Genomic DNA, 20,408 nt, shown 5'->3' with positions numbered 1-20,408 from the left:
GAAAGGAATTTGAAATGGACTGTGGAAAAGTCAGTCTATTGAAAGGTCTTAAACTCCTGAAGAAATTGGAGCAAACACTAAATCTCTGGATCACTACAGGATCCTTTAACCTCACTACAATTAAACTATATCCATTCTTTTCTGCATGCTACTTCTAAACCAAAGATGGCAGACTTCCAAGATGATGCTTTACTCAGATTGTGCATTATTAATAGGGATGTTCTCCATAAAGATATACCAACCCCAGTCTTCTTCGCCACTTAAAAGAAAACTATTATGACTCACACTGGGACTGTGCATTTTGTATTTCTAGGGCTATTAGACATGCATTTACCAAATAATTTAATAGAGAAGAAACCCAAAACATGTCAAGCTTATAGTTGCAAGACAAATTACGCAAGTGAAATGAAACAGTGACATCCCGAATCTTTAGACAACTTATACCCCCACCTTTCAGAAAGGTGAGCTACTTCCTTCTCCTCAAGCAAGGCTAGGCAGACACCACAGTCCCGTGAACAAACACAGAATACCATTTCTGCCCCAACACATCACCAGGAATTAGTTATTTGTATATAACAGCTATATACGTTCGGCCTGCTTGCCTTCTCACCCACAAGAGCTTCAGCGAAGCCACATGCCGTGCCATGCTGCCTCTCCAAGGAACAGCTAACTGATGTTCCCTAAGACCATCCCTGGAGACAGGTCTCCATCGGTCTGCATGCTTTGACTGTGCAATCTCAAACCATATAACCTGGGACCATGCAGTGCTGGAGACACAGGCTGTTTGAAGGCCAGAGAGACTACTTGACTGAGGGGAAAGCATGAGGAACACGCACCCAGGGCGTGCAGCAGCAGTGATCCTGGAGGGCCGCTCCCCTGTGTCCAGGTCTAGAGTATCGGAACCCACCAGCCAGCATTGCCAGCTGCTCTTTAGGGTGGCGAAAGGCTCTTATAAATGTTGCGCTTACATATACTTCAGGAAGGAGGAATCAGCAAGGCCCTACCTCAATGATCTTTTAAGGACTTATTTTCCTTTCTAGTGAGAAAGAGCATTCATTAATGTTACAGATAGTTAAAAATACTAACCTGGCATTACAAGCTTGTATGCTAATTACAGAAACTAAGTATCTAAAAGATAATGTCATGCTAAACGAACTTCTCATTATATGGGATTATTAGCCCCCTGCAAAAAAAAAAAAAAAAAAAAAAAAAAAAAATCAAGCGAATGATGGTAGTAAAGAGACTAATGTTAAAATCAACATGCTGTTTATATAGCATTAGAAAAGTAGAAACTAGCTATCACAAACAGCACTATTGTATATCACACCTGCAAGGTATATCAAACTAATCACTTGATATTAAGAAAAGAGATTTAATTGAGCTATCAATTAACCCCTCCTCCCATGTCTCACAATACCTGGCAAGAGACCTACTAACAGGAACCCCTAGAGGGCACTTACCTTCCAAGACTCACATTCACAGTTACCAAGACAATCACTGTCTTACTTGCTAGTGTAATTAAAGAGTACAACTCCACTTTTATTAAGTAAAGTACACCCTTATGTGAGATGCTCACATTACTTTAAAGTTTTATGGCATCTGTAATTGAGTCAAAGCAGGTACTGTGCATTTCAAGGAAGATCACTGTACACAAGATGGCAATCACTGTCAACCTGTATACCTACAATTTATACTAAAGTAGGTATTTTTGCCTGCAGTCTTTTTGAAAATGTGTTGCCTGGGAATACAAGAAGTGTAGTTTTTAGATTTAAAAAACGTATATACAGCAGTTTGATACCATTTTCATTGAGCCTTAGGTATTTCCACACTGCTTTGTTACCAACAGCCGATTTGATGATCCCTGTTCAAGGTCAGCTGCCTTGGACTTGCTGTCCCCTGTTCACCTGCATCAAACAAAAGGGGCCCCGAGGAATTGCCAGAGCTGCAGGCTGCTGAGCTGCTTCTACTGAAATCAGAAAACTGGTTTCAGAAATGGTCCACAGGCAACATGGCAGTGCTTAGCTCCAAGCACCATCCGTTTCCCTTCCTATCTTCCTAAGAGTCTTCAGCAGCTCTTACTTTGATGGTAACACTGCTACAGCCTCAGAAAAAAGCTGCTTTTTCAGATTCAAATTATGAATTGCCCATTTTATGGGCAACTTTAAACTGAGGGATCTTACATAAGGATCTTACATCATTCATTATCTGCATTATCAATAATGGCTGCAGGAACTGTTTTAAGAACTAATATTGCCTGTTCTTACTTTCCGCTACCAAATCTCTATATAACGTTATCTGATAGCAATTTTAATCAATGTGTTTCTCTCATTCTCAAGTTGTCATCCTGAAGCCTATTAAAATCAACAAACAACAATCTTCTTGTATATATAATGTCTCATCATACATCTAACTTACAATACTACACGGTGATTTAGAATTATCATAATTTAATTTCATCTTCTAGAGGAAGGGCATTCTCACAATAAAGAGGCAACACCCTGATTTTGAGAGCCAGCTCTGGCCATGACATATTATGACTACTGCACATCTACGTACCCTCAGGGATACGCACCAGTAAGGGTGGCTCTTAGACAGACAAACAGGTATAACTCAGCATAAAACACCTAAGGACACTTGTATGTTTATTGTTAACTCTTGTATAACACCCTGCTGACAAAGGATATCAAAAGAAGGAGGGGGAAGGAGGGATTTTTAAAATGTTTCATGTAGACTTTAATATACGTGTCTTTTTTACCTTGTCTATAATTATCCGCATGTTTGGTAAACTTGGAAATTGCAGGTATGCAGTAAAGTCCTGTCCTACTTTTGTCAAACAAAACCTTTATTCTAATCAGACCATACTGCTTGTAGAGAGCAGTAGCAATAAAAACATATCTTAAAACTTCCATAGTTTGTCTTACAAGCTCCCTTCAAAACAGTGTTTCACCTCCTCCGAATTAAAGGAAGAGCAGATAGGTTTCTAATCACAGAAGGAACCTTTGTTTCACAGTTCTGCACAAACCGTTTGTTTTGAAATATGTCTTGACTCCTGGCAAGATGACTAGTTAAATCTAGCATACTAAGGTAAAACCTCTGAGCAGGCAAACAACTCTCTTCATTGGGTTATAATTTATGATAGAATCTTTCTTTCCAATCACAATAGTCTGTGCCTATTTGATGCTGCTGTCTATTATAGACTTTTCTAAAATGAATTGCATCAATCATGAGCATACATCGGGAAGATACTACAGATGCGAGTGGAATACCTTCTGTCACCACTTTATCATTCTGATTAATAAGGTGAGAAAACAAGTTGCAACAACATCAGAGTCTTCAAGAAACATTCTTGAACTTTTCCACTGTGGAAATGATCAGGCTTTTCCTTTGCTTGCATTCTAATTTTAAGCACTGTGCCCATCTTGCACCTTCATTTTTAGACTCAGCTGTAAGCTTTCTTGGGAAAATATCTCACTGACATTCGTTTGTATGGAGCCAAGACTGGACGTATCACTATATAAAAAAAAAATTTCCTTCTAGAAACATGTATTTCAAGTAACTCAAAATAATTATTTTATATTCATGCTACAATGTTCTTGCACACTAGGTACTATAGAAATAAAGGTCCCTAACCTCAGCTAGAGAATGATGCTCTTAATGAGCAGGAAAGGGACAGGGACAGAGTATCTTAATTTAGAGCTCTGGTATATCACATGATCTCCTTGAGGAAAAAAAAAAAAAAAGTTCCACTGTTTTGAGCTGTAAACCAGTGAAGATAAAACTAGCTTGATTTCACATACACAGTAGTGCTAGGGGAGAGCATAATTGTGTGAGATTACATAAAGACAGAAATGTTTGCATCCCTTTTCATTCTCTCCCTTGGCAGAAGGAGAACAAAGAAGTCCGCATTAAAAAGAAATTCTTCCTTGTGACTGAATACCTTTCAGAAATTTATTCATGTATTGTACCCCCTGGGGTTTATGGTATAAAGCCCAGAGCAGGTCAGGTATCAGGAACAGCACACCTCCTAAAAGTATTTAGAAATGTGTATCAGCTACAAAGCACTGCTTTGTGGATCACAGATTGAAGCAAAATTCCTTTCTGTACTCAACGGTGCAGAAACCACAGCTGGAATGTTATTTTCAAGTTAGCGTTGGGACACCTCCAGACCAGGCAGATGTTCATAAACTGGAGGAAAATTAAGAATGTATAATAGAGATGAAATGAAAAGAATTAATAAAGTGGCTGGAGAGTTACAAAGCACAGGAAGAGCAGAATAAAACCACTGCAAATACACTGACAGAATAAGCCCTCATTTGGAAAAGATTTACTTGGGTGTCAAACCAGGACTCAATCTTCTTTACTTTGAGGGTGGCAGAGCACTGGAACAGGCTGCCCAGAGAGGCTGTGGAGTCTCCTACCCTACAGATACTAAAAATGGATGCAGCCATGTGCTACTTGCTCTAGGTGAACCTGCTCTGGCAGGGGGGTTGGACTAGCTGATATCCAGAGGTCCCTTCCAACCCCTGCCATTCTGTGATTCTGTGACTGTGTAATCTCCAGTGAGTATTCAAATCTGTTCCTTTTCAGAGGGCTGTAATGTTCAAACTACTGACTACTAAATGTTTCTCTAGTAAATCTGACCTTTGAGAGACAATACAACTTTCTGACTGTACCTCTGAACCTCAAGACTGTGTGACAAAGCTTGGCATCAGTTCTACGCATTGACATGGTGACCCCGTTGTACTGCAAGTTGGGCTAAGTAGTGACAAATAAGGGGCAGGAGATTTATGAGAGAGGAGCTTTTTCAATCACATAGAAGCCTGGGGTAGGGAAGGACAGAAAAGTGACAAGCATCACTTTGCACAGAGGTAGACAAGAAATAACCAGAGTGTCTCTGTCTCTCAGAGGTTAAAAGAAGGAAGAATAAGAAATGAGTGCCTTCACTTTTCTGCTCAGGAACTCCTCCCGCTAGCACAGAAACAGTGCCACCACAGAGAAGGTAGGTACATGGAGGCAAACAAGATATGTCCAAAAGCAGAAGAGGGTAAAGGGCAAAGATATCTTTCCTGACAGGAGAGAAAACATGCAAGTAGTGCAGGACCATACAAAAAAAAGAAAGTTTCATCAGCAGAGGCAGGCTTAAGATGGATGTTTGAAGATGACCATGTAAAAGGCTTTTTAAATCCCAGAAGAAAAACCCAGTCTCTCTGCTTAGCAGGCCTCTCCAGACAACGAAACTTAACTTTCAAAATTATGGAATTATTATCTTTGACATCAGGAAGGCAAATCCTTAATACATGTAGATAGCTCTGAAAGCTATTTTCTTAATAGTAGCTATACAAAAAAAGAAACTAACTCAAATCGATTATTTCAGAGAAAAGGAAATAAAGTCAAACCTGAAAGAGGACTGTCATCTGGCAGAAAAAGAGCTAAAAGAAAGGCCAGAAAAAACCCAGGGATACTCTGAGACTGAAGGCAGCAACCATGTTTGGAACGAACTTTAAAAGCAAAGATTAACCTGATCCGATACACAAGAAAAAGCAGGTATGGCAAAGGGATAAAAGGGATCTCAGCTCCCCATATATTAATTAGGAAGCTCAGTTCTCTAACAGCTCCATACTGAGTTGCTGCCATTACTTTCAGAGGCTGACCTAGAAGCAGAGACTAAGACAGAAATACTAAAAGGCTGGGAAAGACTCTTGAATCTTTAAATGGGAACACCACCTTGACCTCTGATCTTTGGATTTCATGAACAGCAGGTCCCACAAATGGGGCACTAGTGATCCGTGACCTCTTCCTAAACAAGAATTAAAATGCAACACCTCCCTCTCCCCTCCCAAAACTCTTCTGTATTTGCATGTATCTTAACCTACTACCCATTTGGTAAAACAGTTCCACAGAGGTGGTGTCAGAAAAGCTGAGCAACATCCCTCACAAACCCATGGTATTCTCAGAAAACTGTGCCTTACAAGACTCTCTTCTGTTTCTACATGAAAATGATGAAGGTTTGGCTAGGGATGGACTGCAATATGAAAAAGAAATTCTGGCGCTGCTACCATGAAGCAGCATTTGCAGTTTTCCCAGACTCAGAAGCACAGAATAGATCTCTGCCAGCACTCAAATGACATGGGGAGACGGACTTTGAGATTGATTATCAGGGAAGCAAAGGAGTATACACTGTTTCTCTGGTGACAGAAGCTGGCAGCTGAGGGAGTAGTGGCTTGCTGAGCTGCATAAAGATGAAATGACAGCAAAGACCCACTCTCTTCTTCTAAGGGAATGCTGCTAATGTTATTTAACACTGAAAGAAGATGTATGCTGTCTTGAAAGATATGGCAGACCACAAAGGAATTACTTACAGTATCATTGTGTCCAGGATGGCCATTTTTTGTTGCTTCTTTTCATCACCTGGATTCTGTCAGAAATGCAAGTCAAAAATTGACAAATCTGAGGTGAGGCACTGAGGCATGACTGGCTCTTGCTGAAGCAAAGGCAAGAGAAAGAAACTGCCCCTTCAATGTTATTAAAGTCATCAAAGGTTATTCAAACCTTTAGTACTCCAAGGAGCAGCTGGCAACTCCTGCCAGCTAGAGAACAAACTCATCTGGGGCTGGTGGACTGAGCACACAGGATTTTCTCATGTCAACAGCTGGAACTTGTTTGTTAAACCACACACTGGAAGCTGTGATTCAAGTTTAGTACATGGGAAGGAACAGATGCTACTGCTGCTGGTCCGCGCAATGGGGCAGGGACAGCCAAGTTTCTGAAGAGTTTTTGAAAGCATCTTAGTGCCAGCCAGCATGGTCCACAGCCCAAGTCTCAACCTGTCATTCTTGTCAAATTGCAAGCTACAAATGCTTATCACTCCAGAAGAGTAGGATGAGACAACTTTCTCCCCTCTTCCAGCACAAATACATACATTTTTATCTGTCCTGTCAGCCAGTGTCAGAAGCTGTAGAATCCTGTTCTTTAATTATTTGCTCAGGCTACTGTTCTTTCTTTTTAATGAAATATTTTGGTGTTGTTCTGGCAGCACAAACAAGAGCTAACAGAAGGCTCCTCTCCAAACAACCATGCCAGATGACTAGGTAAGGTCTGCATATAACTTTAATACACTCTGAAGAAAAATGAACTTTAAGGATGCACACTGCCAACACCAGAGAACTGAAACTCTGCTGTTTTTTTGCTGTTTCGGTCTCTTCTTTTTCCACTTGCTATCAAAGATCTTCTTCCTACTTGCAATGGGTTTGTGCAGCAAGATTTTGGTAGCAGGGGACATTACAGGGGTAGCTTCTGTGAGAAGCTGCTAGAAGTTTCCCCTATGTCCAATACAGCCAATGCCAGCCAGATCCAAGATGGAGCTGCTGCTGGCCAAGGCCAAGCCCATCAGTGATGGTGGTAGCACCTCTGGAATAATGTGTTTTAAGAAATAAGAGCAATTGCAGCTGGAGAGCGGAATAAGAATATGTGAGAAGAACAACTGTGCAGTCACCAAGGTCAGTGAAGGAGGGGGAGGAGGTGCTCCAGGCATCAGAGCAGCAATTTCCCTGCAGACTATGGTGAGGCAGGCTGTGCCCCTGCAGCCCATGGAGGTCCATAGTGGAGCAGATATCTGCCTGCAGTCTGTGGAGGACACCACACCGAAGCAGGTGGATGCCTGAAGGAGGCTGTGACTCTGTGGGAAGGTCACACTGGAGGAGGCTCCTGGTAGGACATGTGGACCCACGGAGACAGAGAAGCCCAGGCTGGAGCAGGTTTGCTGGCAGGACTTGTGACCCCATGGGAGTCCCAGGCTGGAGCAGTCTGTTCCTGAAGGGCTGCACCCCATGGGAGGGACCCACGCTGGAGCAGTTTGTGAGGAACTGCAGCCCACTGGAAGGACTCGCGTTGGAGAAGTTCATGGAGGTCTCTTGTGAGAGGGACCTCATGCTGGAGCAGGGGAAGAGCATGAGGAGTCCTCCCCTTGCGGAGGAAGGAGGGCGAGAAACAACATGCGATAAAAGTGACTGCAAACCCCATTCCCCGTGCCCCTGCGCTGCTGGGGGGGAGGCGGTAGAGAAATCGGGAGTAAAGTCAAACCTGGGAAGAGGGGAGGGTGGGAGGGTGTTTTAAGATTTGGTTTTTTATTTCTCATTACCATTCTCTGATTTTATTGGTAACAAATTCAGTTTTTTTTCCCCAAGTCAAGTCTTCCTATGCTTATCTTGACCCATGAGCCTTTCATTCTATTTTCTCTGCCCTGTCCAGCTGAGGAGGGGAGTGATCAAGCAGCTTCGGTGGGCACCTGGCATTCAGCCAGGGTCAACCCACCAGACTACTAAAGTCAACTAACAGTTTTTTATTCCTTTTTCTTTTTGTATCTCTTACTATTTTTACCACTTCTCTGACTCTGCCTTATATATTTACTTTGCTTCTCCTCCTTCCCCTTCCAACTAGAACTTTCAAGTTTCAGTTCATAATATTTCCATATTATTAAGAAAGAAGAAAAGCTTCTCAGAATACATTAATTTGATTGTTCCCTCTGCTAACATGACATTCAAACCACCACTTCACTCATTTTATTGAAAGTGGGGTCAGAATGAACTCTAACAACACCACTTGCAAATCGACTGCATTTCAGCTCCAGTGCTCAGTGTGAAATAAGTATTTATGCCTTATATTTAGGAATTAAATTAAAACACAAAATATGAAATAATCCACAAAATTAAATATACAAAATGCCTTTTTTTTTGCATTACAGTGATAATTTGCAAATTTTAGAATTTAATGCCTTTATAATCCAGTCAAGTAGACTTCACTGTTCCTTTGAAGAGCAGCCTTGCAAAATACAGGAAGAAAGGCAGAGAATTCATCTTGTACTTCCTTTTAGTATGTTTCAAAATTGAAAAGTTATGGTTATTAGAATATGAATATCCTAAAGAATTTAATCAGTAAAAGAGTAGTCTCTTTTACAAGTGTATTATTACTTAGAAAAGACTAATCAAATAACCTCAATTTTCTTGTTCATCAGTGACACATCCATCATCAATTACAATGCCCTGGTTTTAGCATTTTCCTCCCTTTTTATTGTTCATCTGCTGCCTGCTCAGTTAACTTACACAGCAGTTTTAGAAATGGGTATGTCAATACACCTCTCCTTGCAGGTAAGTATTTGTAGTTCTTTTTGTTTAGAACCAAACTGATCACTCCAAATTATCCATACAACCTACGAAGCCAATGAGGGGGTTGTATTAGCAAGTGATAACTGATATGTTGAGAGGAATCAGAGAGGCAGCAAGGGCAGAAAACAGAAGGGCTTTGGGTGACTTAACAGGTGAAACATTTGTATGACTATCAGGGATCTTTTTTTACAGAGAAGTTGGCCAGGGATGCCACAGGAGTAGATGCAACTACTGAGCTGGTACCAAGCAACACCTGGGGCAAAAATCTTACAGTAGAAGTTGCTCTTTAGTAGTGACTATAACATACTTAGATTTAACTTATCTACAGGTAAAATGCTTGCTAAAATAATGCAGCATCACTGCGCTAACCTTCAAAAGTGAAGGTATGAGAAAATTGGAAGTTTTTTTAACAATAAGCTAAAAGCAGTAGCTAAGAGAATAAAGTCCTTACAGACAGCATAAAGACTACTAACAGAGACAATACTGGAAACACCATGCTAGCGTATACCTTCCATTAGGAAGGGCTTGATAAAGTGAAAGAAGCCAGCATGACTAACAGCAAACTTAAGAGAGATTACTAGAATTAAGAAGGCATCATTCAAAAAGCAGAATTTAGAAGCTGAAGAAAATCACAAGGACCATAAACTCCAGCAGATTAAAGATAAAAACACCATTAGGCAGGCAGAAACAGTTTAAGCAGTGACTAGTGAAAGGAATTCAAACCAGCCATAAAACATTCTTCCAACCCATCAGGAGCATAAAATCCACCACAGTCCAGTGGGGCAAGGTAGTGTTGGGGCAAGAAATGGAGCTTTTGCAGGCGAGAAGTCACTGTGGAGAAACTAAAAGAACTCTTTGCGTGGTGTACATCTTCGAAAACCCCAAGTAATTCCTATACCAGGACCCTGGCGAGTAAGCATGTGTGTGCATTTTGAAGCATGATGAAGCTTGGTGAAGGATCTGTCTGAAACTAAATTAAGCACAGAAGAGGTAATGATACCCATATTAAAATTAACATCCACAAATTGCCAGGACAGGATTGTATTCACCCAAGAGAGCACTGGAGAATGAAACAGGTGAATTACTAGTGGTATATGACCTTCACTTATCCTGGTAAACAAAGACCCGAAAGTTGCAAACTAATCATTAAAACATGTTTTGGGGAACTACAGGTCTGTAATCTTGCTGTCTGTACCAGTAAAAATACAATATAGTAACAGCTAGAATTATAGTGGACACCTGGATAAACATGATCTGCTTGGGATGAGTCAGTGTTAAATGAAGTTCCACCTTTAAAACTCTTGGGAGTTTTCTGAAGCAGCCAACAAGCACGTGCATAAGGGTAATCCAGCTGATATAGTACATGAGTACTCAACAGGTTTTTAACTGAATCCTCACCAATGGTTTTTTAAGGAAGATGATTTCAGGTCTTGAGACGGTTGCATGATAGCATGCAGAGATGGAAAACAAGAGTGTACAACTAAATGACAGATCTAACAACAGACAGAGGCCATAAAGTACTCTAATATCCCATCCAAAAGTAAAAAACAATAAGAAAGCAGAACCATTTACTTCTCAGTAACTCTCATGCTCACATGCAGGGACTTTGAGAGCGAAGTGACACCAAGGACAGAAATGGCACCTACAGTATTCACTAGTAAACCATATACAGAAATCAAATGCATATAGTCCATGGACTGAGCTGCCACATTTCAAGTCAAACATAATCTCAGCAAGCTCTGTGAAGGAAAGGACTCCACTCTCGAGATCAGAGTAGAAGAAACATCATCAGTACTCGACTTCTGGATGCTCTGTGAGTTGACAGAGTCAAATCCAGACCGCAGCATTTAGTTAATGTGCATAAAATATTATATGGCAGCTCTGCCCGAATCTGCCAGGTTGACTTGTTTTCTCTTGACAGTAGATGGATAATAGCATAGCGCAAGAAGCCATCCCCTGTGTGAAGCTAATCAGCAAGGGGAAACAGCTCAGGTATAAAAAAAAAAAACCACCTCCTACACCTTTAATACATTTGAAGGTTTCCTAAAGAGCCCATTGATTAAGAACTAACAAACAAGATTTCCTGATTTTTAAAGAACAATACAGAGAGAATGACTACAGAGCAAAGAATTTCTTTACAGTCCTTCAAGTGCACAGTTTCCTATTTGTAGACACAACAGACTACACTTCAAATAAGTTCTGAAGAAAAAGAAAACAGGTGAAGGGATACTCACTGAAACTTTTTGGGGAACTTATTTAAGATCTCATAACAGAAACTTAGAGCAGGTAGATTAGAGCAAGTGTCATCTTTGGCTATAGAGGACTGCAAGTAACACCAGGGATAGAAAGTAAGTCAAGTCATGTATACTGTATAAAGTCAGGGTAGCGGTTCTTGTGTTAGCCACTTTGACCATGCTCAGCCAATGAAATAAGATAGGATCATACCATATGAGCGAGCATAACTTGTCACTATTTCTGACATGCATGAATCCTGGGAACCATCTTTTTAAAGAAACAAAACAGTGTTTTAAAGGCAAAATATAGTTGTGGCCATTTTACAGTGTTCTTTTTATATGTGCACTGCATTGGGCACTTTTGCCCCAGGCACATAACAAACACTATGGCATTTGCTTTGTAACCTTTTTGTAACGTCACTTTTTTCCACAGTGCTTCATTACCTAAATCCAGGAAGGACCTTAATTTTGCATGCAGACTTTGATTCAAAATATTTAACTCAATTACAGAGAAGTATAGCTGTAACTGAAAAAGAGTACAAAAATGTCTGCATCTGATCTACAGTATCTATTTTCACCACTGAGGCACATATTCAATAAGGGAAGAGCTGCTTAGGACTTTAGTCTCTCCATCGGTCCTCCTAATTACAACATACAAGTAACATCAGCTCTAAAGTTGTGAAGCCCTTCACCCAAATCAAGGTTGGCAGTATGGACCATACAAATACATTACTGTGGGGCACCAAGGTATTGCAGAACAACTGAGGTTGGAAGTGAGCTCTGGAGATCAACTCATAGTCCAACCCCCAGCTGCCCTTTTTCACTCAGTTTATTCATGCACTGTGAATGACTTCATATCTGAGGTGGGATAATAGCATATACACGTCAGTTGCCACAGAGCAGTTGGCATCTGATGACAAGTTCTCCCATGACTGTATACATGCCCGTACGCAATATGGGTCACTGGTAAGGCTGCAGAAGAAGCACAAACAATTGTAGCACTTGCAGAACACAGCAGTCATTGAACATAATAAACAAGGATCTTAAATCCCAAATTTTTAAAACAATAAGGTCTCAGAATAACAGTTTTGTTTCAAACAGAAATAGATGTGCTCCCCATCTTCCCTCGAACCCCAGAAAATCAGCTTGCAGAAATAGGAGCGTGCTGGCTCTTATCTTCCCCTAGGCAAGCACATTACCTAGCTATATCTTTGAGATATACACACATACACACACACACAGATAAAAATACACACAGCTAGGTATATATAAAAGTGAATACATATGTGAGTATATACATGGACATATATACACCTATAACTTAAATTTGTATATATATCTCTCTCAATATACACACTCATATTCCTAGATACATATGCGTTTCATGAAACACAACCAAGATCAGGGTCATCAAAATCTACAGTGTTTACAAGCTGTTGGTCAGGGCCAACTTTACGCTAGCAAACATTAGCTAACAGTACATTGTTATTGCTTATTTTGGTAACTGCAGCTCCAAAAAGCTGTAATCATGCATCATGAAACTTCTGGCTAGTCTTTCCAGGATCACAAATGAAGAGCCCAAAATCTGCACATTTCCCACCCACAGAAGTGTTTTTTTTAGTACTTCATCAAAACCAGACTGACATTTTATGCTACTAAGCAGCAAGTGAGCAGATTCAGCAAGGGCTTGTCCACCCAGTTATTCTGGAATAACTGTTTCGGATATACTCCATGTGGAGCTGTCTCTTTCTGAAATAAAATGACATTTTCTAGTTAAACAATTTATTTTAATTTTATTAGACTAATCAAGGAGAAAGTACTTGTTCTGAACCCAGAATACACACAGTCAACTGTTAATCTGGTTTCAATATACGATTCTGTTGCTTCTCTCCTCTGCACAAGTAATTTTTTTTGTTGTAGATAAGCCTTGAGAATAGAGACTTCTGATATATCTACAAACAATGTACACCAGCAGAAAAAGCTCATAAAGTTCTGGAGAAGATAACATGTAAATTGTGACACTAAATAATATATTAATGCGACAAAAAACACATACATATATGTAGAGAGCACACAGACATTCAGACATATCCTTGGGTATGAAAAAAAATGCCTTGCATCAGGTATATCAGGTATCTGTTCACAAGTCTTTTGCTCAAACATGCAGCTTTCGCCTGTAGAAAAGCATGTATTTTCACAACATTTAACCAACACATATAATAAGTGTTGTTAATAACTTCTTCCAAAAGATGTTCCATACTCATCTGAAGATACTCTGTATGCCATAAATTTATGGAACAGACCTATAGGTTTATGTGGTAATTGCTCTCATTTTTATTACCACAGCACAAGAAAAATGCACACAATTGTACAGGTTTATAGTGTCACTAGCACACAATTTGTTCACAAGTCTTGCAATACACAGCATTTTTCTTCAATCCCCAGCTCCCAGAGCCAAGGTGATTACAAGAGAATCTAAACTTCTGCTCAAGCCTGTAGGTTTAATAACTGTAAAGAAAAAGCTTGTGAAAACATGGATCGATTGTTCCATATAGACTCAGAAATTGGAAGGCATACCAATTTTCTTTTGAACTGCAGGATTTTTCATAAAAAAGTCTGAGAACAACCAAAAGTCTGGAACAGGGGCTGGCAAATCCACTTACCAGCAGCAAATTTGGAGACTCCCTGGTAAGACGAGACATAACTCACCTAATCTTGTTAGAATCCAATTTCTATTTATCCAGCCCTTTGTTTACAGGCTGATCAAGGCTGATGTCTCAATACAGAGAAAGAAGCAGAGGAAGCAAGAGAAGGAATCTGCAACCCCATCTGACAGAACATTACTTGGTATCAGAGATGTCCCATAGCAGGAGCTGAGGGACACTCCATCCTCTCCACAAAACACACACATGCAAGATCTTGTGTAGTGGTTGCTCCAGGCTGAGGATGCTGGCACTCAGCACTGCACCGCAGACCTTCTCAGAGTTGGAATTCTTACATCCGTACTCTGCATCCATGAACCTGGATGATGCTGTGCCCAAGAAAAATGAATGTCTGAAGAAACAGCCTCAATCAAACCCAAGAGGCAAGCACATCTCCTATGACTCACAAAGTTTAATGCAAAGGCCTGCTACTGGTATTCTGGCTCCAGGGTTGTCTACGTCTGGTTTGGAAGGGTATAACTGCATTGGAGAGGCATAATACCAAGTATTAAGAACTGGTACTGGGAGCTGTTAAGGACTGAAAACTGGGACTAAACAAAGGAAGGGGCACTAGGAGCCAGAAGACTACAGTGAAATAAAACGAAGTAGGACCTTGTGCACCCTAGAAATGGCCTTTTACTAAACAATCGCCTATTATTTTTTTCCACGGGATCACAGCCTCATCCACAGTACTAGATGGTCCCACGCTGGGAAAGAACGGAGGTGCATTGTTTATAGGCTCCCTGGTTCACTTGTTGCAGAAATTTCTACGTTTCTAGTTCCTACCCAGCGAGGCAGGGAGGGAAGGTGCAGAAAGGAAAACAATGTAGCTGTGGAGGAATTGCATCCTGTGCTGCCTTCTGGTAGTAATTCCTGCCTCATGCTAAACAAATACCTGACACCAAGCTGTTCACAGGTAATGCCATGGTATTCTCTGTTTTTCATATGGCTCACATAAAATGATAATACAAAACAGAGCTGCAACAGATCAATGGAAACTATACTTCCAAAATATGAAGCATGCATTTTATTTTACAGAAAAAAACCCCAATATTCTGTGCTCCAAAGAGCACAAAATCTCAGATATTTGCTCTACTTCAAACAAGAAAAGAAGCAAAACAAACTCTTTTCTGACTGGAGGAGTTGGGCTCCCTTGCACGAAGAGAAGGTTTTATTCAACTGACACCCGAGTACTTCAGTGCCAGCATGATCTGAGCATGCAAAACATAGTACGGGAGCAGGATATTACATACCAGCAAAAAACCAACTTCAAAACAAAAATGCAACCTCCCATTGCTAACAGCTACCACGTCAGCTGGATGTGGTTTGCTCTAAACAGCTGTCAAGAAGCTATGTGGGAAGTCCGCCTTGTAGAGGAGCCCTCATTCAAACGGCTAAACCCAATGCTTACGAGCTCACATACTTCTGTATTTTAAAAAGGGAGGCAACATCAATTTCTTCCTGAAACACCTTTTGAGTGTCCACAACAGCTTTCCAATGGAAATGAGAGGGATAAGAGATGGCTTCAACACAACCTGCAAACATGATAGATTCTATTTTAAGCCTGTCTCTTGCCACGAACTACCGGATTAGGTAACCTGTGATTGTTGTAACAAGTCAGAAATCCAGCTCCTGTGACAAAATACAGCTTTAGTTTCCAGTAGCAGATAAGAACCTGTGGTACTAAAACAGACAAAAACATTTTTTGAAAATTCACCCACAGCTGAGTCTTTAAAAAGATACCCCCAGAGGAAAAAAATATTTGAGGGAAAACAGGGCTGCAAAGCAAGTCTCCAGAGCCTACGTACCTTTATGTAAACAGACAGATAAACAGGTGGGGTGGCTTGGCTTTTTAACAGTGTGAAAGTTCAGTACCATCTGTTAACTTCAATACTACAGTGTTTCTTCTAGAAGTCACTGCTTTTATAGATTACATAGAGACCGAACAGCTTTGCAGAGCTCAGAGGCTGGATACAGTTAAATTTCAGTCCCATGGGGAATCCACAGGTGCCATGCATTTTGCCTAAGTTCTGTTTTGACAGAGCAAATACTTTGCAAAACAATCAAAACTGAAAAAGTGATGCAGCACAAATTTTATGTTACACACAACACGACATCCTAACAATTCTGTGATTTTTTTTCAGTCTCCTGTTAAAAAAAAAATAATCAAAGCAAGACTAATTGGCATGAAAAATGACTACTATATTTCAGGTTAGGCACTGCTTTTAAAAAAAGCAAATAAATGAACAGTTTAAAAAAACAGTTCTTGTGAAATTTTACCCTTCCATAATTCTGATTTGCATACACTATACTGTATAGCTCTGCACTGCACAGCTCAGTACTTTTGCACTATTATTTGTGCCCTCCTATATATTCAACAGCCATATAAGCCAATAATTAGTCAAAAATCAACCACTATCTAGCTCAATGAAATAGTTGTTTCTCTGAGATATTATTGTTGATTTTCCGTGGTCATCAAAACAAATTACCTAGACCCTTGGTATGCAGGAATGCTTTAAGCTGATGTATAAAATTGCTCTTTCTTTCGTACACACTCTGTTTTTCTCTCCAGAAAATAACTGCAAGAATAGCAACAGAGAATGAATTCCCTCTTCAGGCAACAGCTGAAGAGCTTCATTGATACATTTCTACAGTGCTCATAACCTATCTAAACTATGACTTGGAGGGGAGGAAGCAAGTACAGTTTTCACTCCTATTCAGTCTTTGACCTCTACGCTAAATAAACACACAAAGAGATGGTTATCAGCACCAGCTGTAACTGTTTGAGCAGCATGGACTCCTGTCCAGTAGGAATCAGACTCTGGCTATCAATACTTTTTGAAAAGGCTGCAAGCAGCACACAGAATGCAGTAAGTCTTTGTTATTTCCAATCTGAGCTACTTTCAAACTAGTGAGCTACTGTCAAGAGTTTTCCACTCCTTTTATCTGTTCTATGAAGCACAACCTCACAGCAGATGTCGTTTTTGGGAAATCCAGGAACTCCAGATGTTAGTATGCATGGGACACAGAAGATATCCCCAAGAAAAAGAAAAGGTGAATTGCATACAGCAATGAAATAAGCAATATTGTGATTAACAATTCCTGACTATTTTCCTGTGCAGTTCTAGTGCAATGGGTGTTAGATGACAACTTCTGGAAAGTCACACCCCAAAGTATGAAAAAAACACTACCACCTCTTGCTATACAGAAAAAAATAATCACCCATTCAGTACTCAACTTAAGTTTCCTCACCTACAAAACTAAGTTTCCCTTATCAGAGTAGTGATGGACATCTCAGAAATGTCCAAAGCCGAGCAATGCACAAACTGGAGAAATATACACAAGAGTTTGTGGATATATCTGTACTGCAGAGTAAGCGTGATGCTAAGAATCTCAGGCCACTCTGTAGAATCTGCACTTCCTGGCCCTGACAGTCGAGTTAGGTCTGTGGCCTTACAGTGTGATAAGTTTGAGACTTGAAACTCAAGAGATCTGCAAAAAATAACTATGAAAAGCATCGAGGAATGCAAAAAACAACTTGCAAAATGGAGAAATTCTCAGCTAGTGTAAATCACCATAGGTCAATCGGAGGCAACTACACCAGCAGAGACTTTAATTTACAAGAATGCTGCGCTGTAGGCTGAAAAGTTCACTTAATTTCCAGCACAGCTCAGAATGATTAAACCCCAAGTGATCTTGTGCTAGTACAGGACCTGAAAGCTTTGCCTTACAAATGAAATACTTAATAGTTCTATAGCACACTTGCTACAGAGAATTACTTCACCTTAAACAGTCTGTACACACACAGAGGAAAAAAATAATATCCAGTAGACATCACTAAAAAAGCCAATTAATATCAATGGCAAGCCATCTTAAAAGGAGTTTTAATAACCAGTGCATTTACCAACAACCAACCAACCAAATTATCAAAGTGTCCACATTGATTAGCTTTAACTGCAATATGCTTTCTGCACTTTGGGCATAACTTTTCAAACTAATTCAGAGGCTGCAATAATATTTTATTTTTTTTTGAGTGATAAATATTCTATATATCTGCAAGGACTTATTCCTCTCCATATTGACCAAAATCACAACTCTGCCTTTGGCCTTCCATCAATAGTCATGGGGACTCAATTATTCAGTAATGCACTGCTGTGTATTACCATGCTTAATTATAACAACACAGCGCACTATTAATACCTAAATACAATCTCATTTGAACACTGAAAGTCTTTAAAAAAGAAAAGGAAAATTAAGAACTACGGGCAATATGTTTTATCTTAAAATATGGGGAGCATTTCATCAGTTCCAACACAGCTGAAGTAAATAAAGCCATTGTTCATTTGCCTGTCCTCAGATCATAAAATTGTTTTAAAACCCTGGAAGATTCATAAACTTTCAATAAGTGATAAATGTAAGCAAGCAAAAAACTGGATGTGTTTTCTTTCACACAGTAGGTATCACAGGCATTACAACTGAGAAAATACGTTAAAATGCGTACTAAAAATAGAAATGTTTTCACAATGGAGTGACATTTTTTATAATCAGCAACATGTCTTTTAATGAAAAGACAGCATAAAGTGGCCTATCTTCATTGATTTCAGTGGAACTGGGCTGTTCCACAACAGCTCCCAAATGGGCAGAGGTTTATACTATGCTCCAACACACTGCACCAAAAATGAAGAAAACTATAAAGGAAAACACTCCCATGCTTTTCTCTCCAAGAGTGAGATGTACTGTTACATGTGAGAGATGTTTTTAAGATACGCAGATTAAAAACATTCCCGTTCACAGTAAAAAAAACCAAAACCAAAAAACCACCACACAAAACCAACCAACATTTGTAAATCTAATAGTCTAGACAGGCCAGCATCTTCATGTCTCAAACATCAAAAATCATAGGAGCTGCTTCTCGCTCCGTATGTTCTTCCCTCCTCCAGTTTCAGCCTAATCCTTAATTTAACTCATTCAAACATCCCTGCCAGAGAAAGTCAAAACAATAATGTCAAATTTAAGAAAATGCAGAAGGTGTTAGGCGTATCAATACAGTGCCAGTCTACGTGGCAGGGCGTTAGGAGCTAAGCCTAATACCGACCACTGCACCTAGACAATGTTCAAATACAAATAGCAACTTTCCTCCCTTAGTTATTTTATTCACCTGCAACAGTACATTTTGTTTTACTTGTAAATGGTCTTAGGGTGTCACTTTACATGTACGCCAGGGTCTGACATGTAAAAGAAAAAGACACACACAAAATCCATGTCTGCTGACTGTTGATCTGTCACAACTGCCAGTGTCAAGTACAACAGCATTTAATTTTATGGTGAAAAGACATCACAGGTTTTCCTCCTTGTATGTACACTCTCTTGGTTTATACACCTATGCGTCCCAGTAGGGTTAAATTGACCTTTCTTGAATAACAGAAATATAAAGCAGGTATTAACTTACCTTACGCCCATCACTTGCATGGCAGTTCACATTTAAAGGAGTCAATAAAGCCATCAGTTTTTCTTCATTACCACTCCTGTAAATGGAGAGGAGAGGATCATGGAAAGGGGGGGGTGGGAAGGGAGACAGAGCTCTTTGCAAAACATTTGCTAAGGAGCTGGATATCAAAGTAAAGTATATTGAAATTTGTACTTTGCCAGGGAGAATGTCAGATGGCTAAAGGATCTTCTGACCATTACAAAACCAAGGGTAAATACAAAAAAAGAATATTAAATTTGCAGTTAAGTGTATTACAAAAGATCATGTAAAGACTCTCCTTAACCTCATCTTGTATTTCCTTCATCTAATTTTACAGAGCCTCTAAAAGCCCTTTGCCTAATTAAATGTTCTGAATTAAATATATTTTCATAGCATATGGCCCATAACATTTGAAACAACTACACACCAATACCTAGAAATTTTTTACAAGGGTTAATGGTCTATATAAAAGGGTCTTGTACTGTCAGAAGGAAGGATGAAAGCATCTTTGGAATATACGACTGAACTTTACACCTTTTGTATATAGGCTTCCTTATGCTCTGTTCCAATAAAGCCTATTTTCAAAATATATCCTAAGGTAGCAGTAAAAACCGAGAGAAAAGAAAAATTCCAATATGTAAATTGCCCCTAAAAAGAACAGTCACCAAACGATAAAGAGGATTTAAGGAGCTTAAAGCAAAAACTCAATATTAACCTTATAACCACCATAGTGGGGGATTTCAATTACATAAACAGGCTTTTCCGTTTGTACCAGACTGTAAAGTCCAAAGAGATTTATGCTAATGAAGTGGTTTGTTTGCATCATTTCATGGAAAAGCAATGA

The 20,408-nt window shown here is 39.7% G+C and overlaps 1 protein-coding gene across 1 annotated transcript in view; it reads right to left on the bottom strand.

Annotated features, from left to right (window-relative positions):
• TNKS (tankyrase) overlaps positions 1–20,408 on the bottom strand; it is a 144,041-nt gene that overhangs the window by 47,562 nt on the left and 76,071 nt on the right. Inside the window, exon 5 of the mRNA XM_086464640.1 lies at positions 19,547–19,622. Coding sequence (XP_086320766.1) covers positions 19,547–19,622 — 76 coding nt within the window. The remainder of the gene's footprint in view (positions 1–19,546; positions 19,623–20,408) is intronic.

The sequence above is a fragment of the Leptosomus discolor genome, chromosome 4 (assembly GCF_034619465.1).
Source record: "Leptosomus discolor isolate bLepDis1 chromosome 4, bLepDis1.hap2, whole genome shotgun sequence".
In the NCBI taxonomy this organism is placed as follows: domain Eukaryota; kingdom Metazoa; phylum Chordata; class Aves; order Leptosomiformes; family Leptosomidae; genus Leptosomus; species Leptosomus discolor.
The sequence above is the reverse complement of the archived record's forward strand: the minus strand, read 5'-3'. Positions and strand labels throughout refer to the sequence as shown.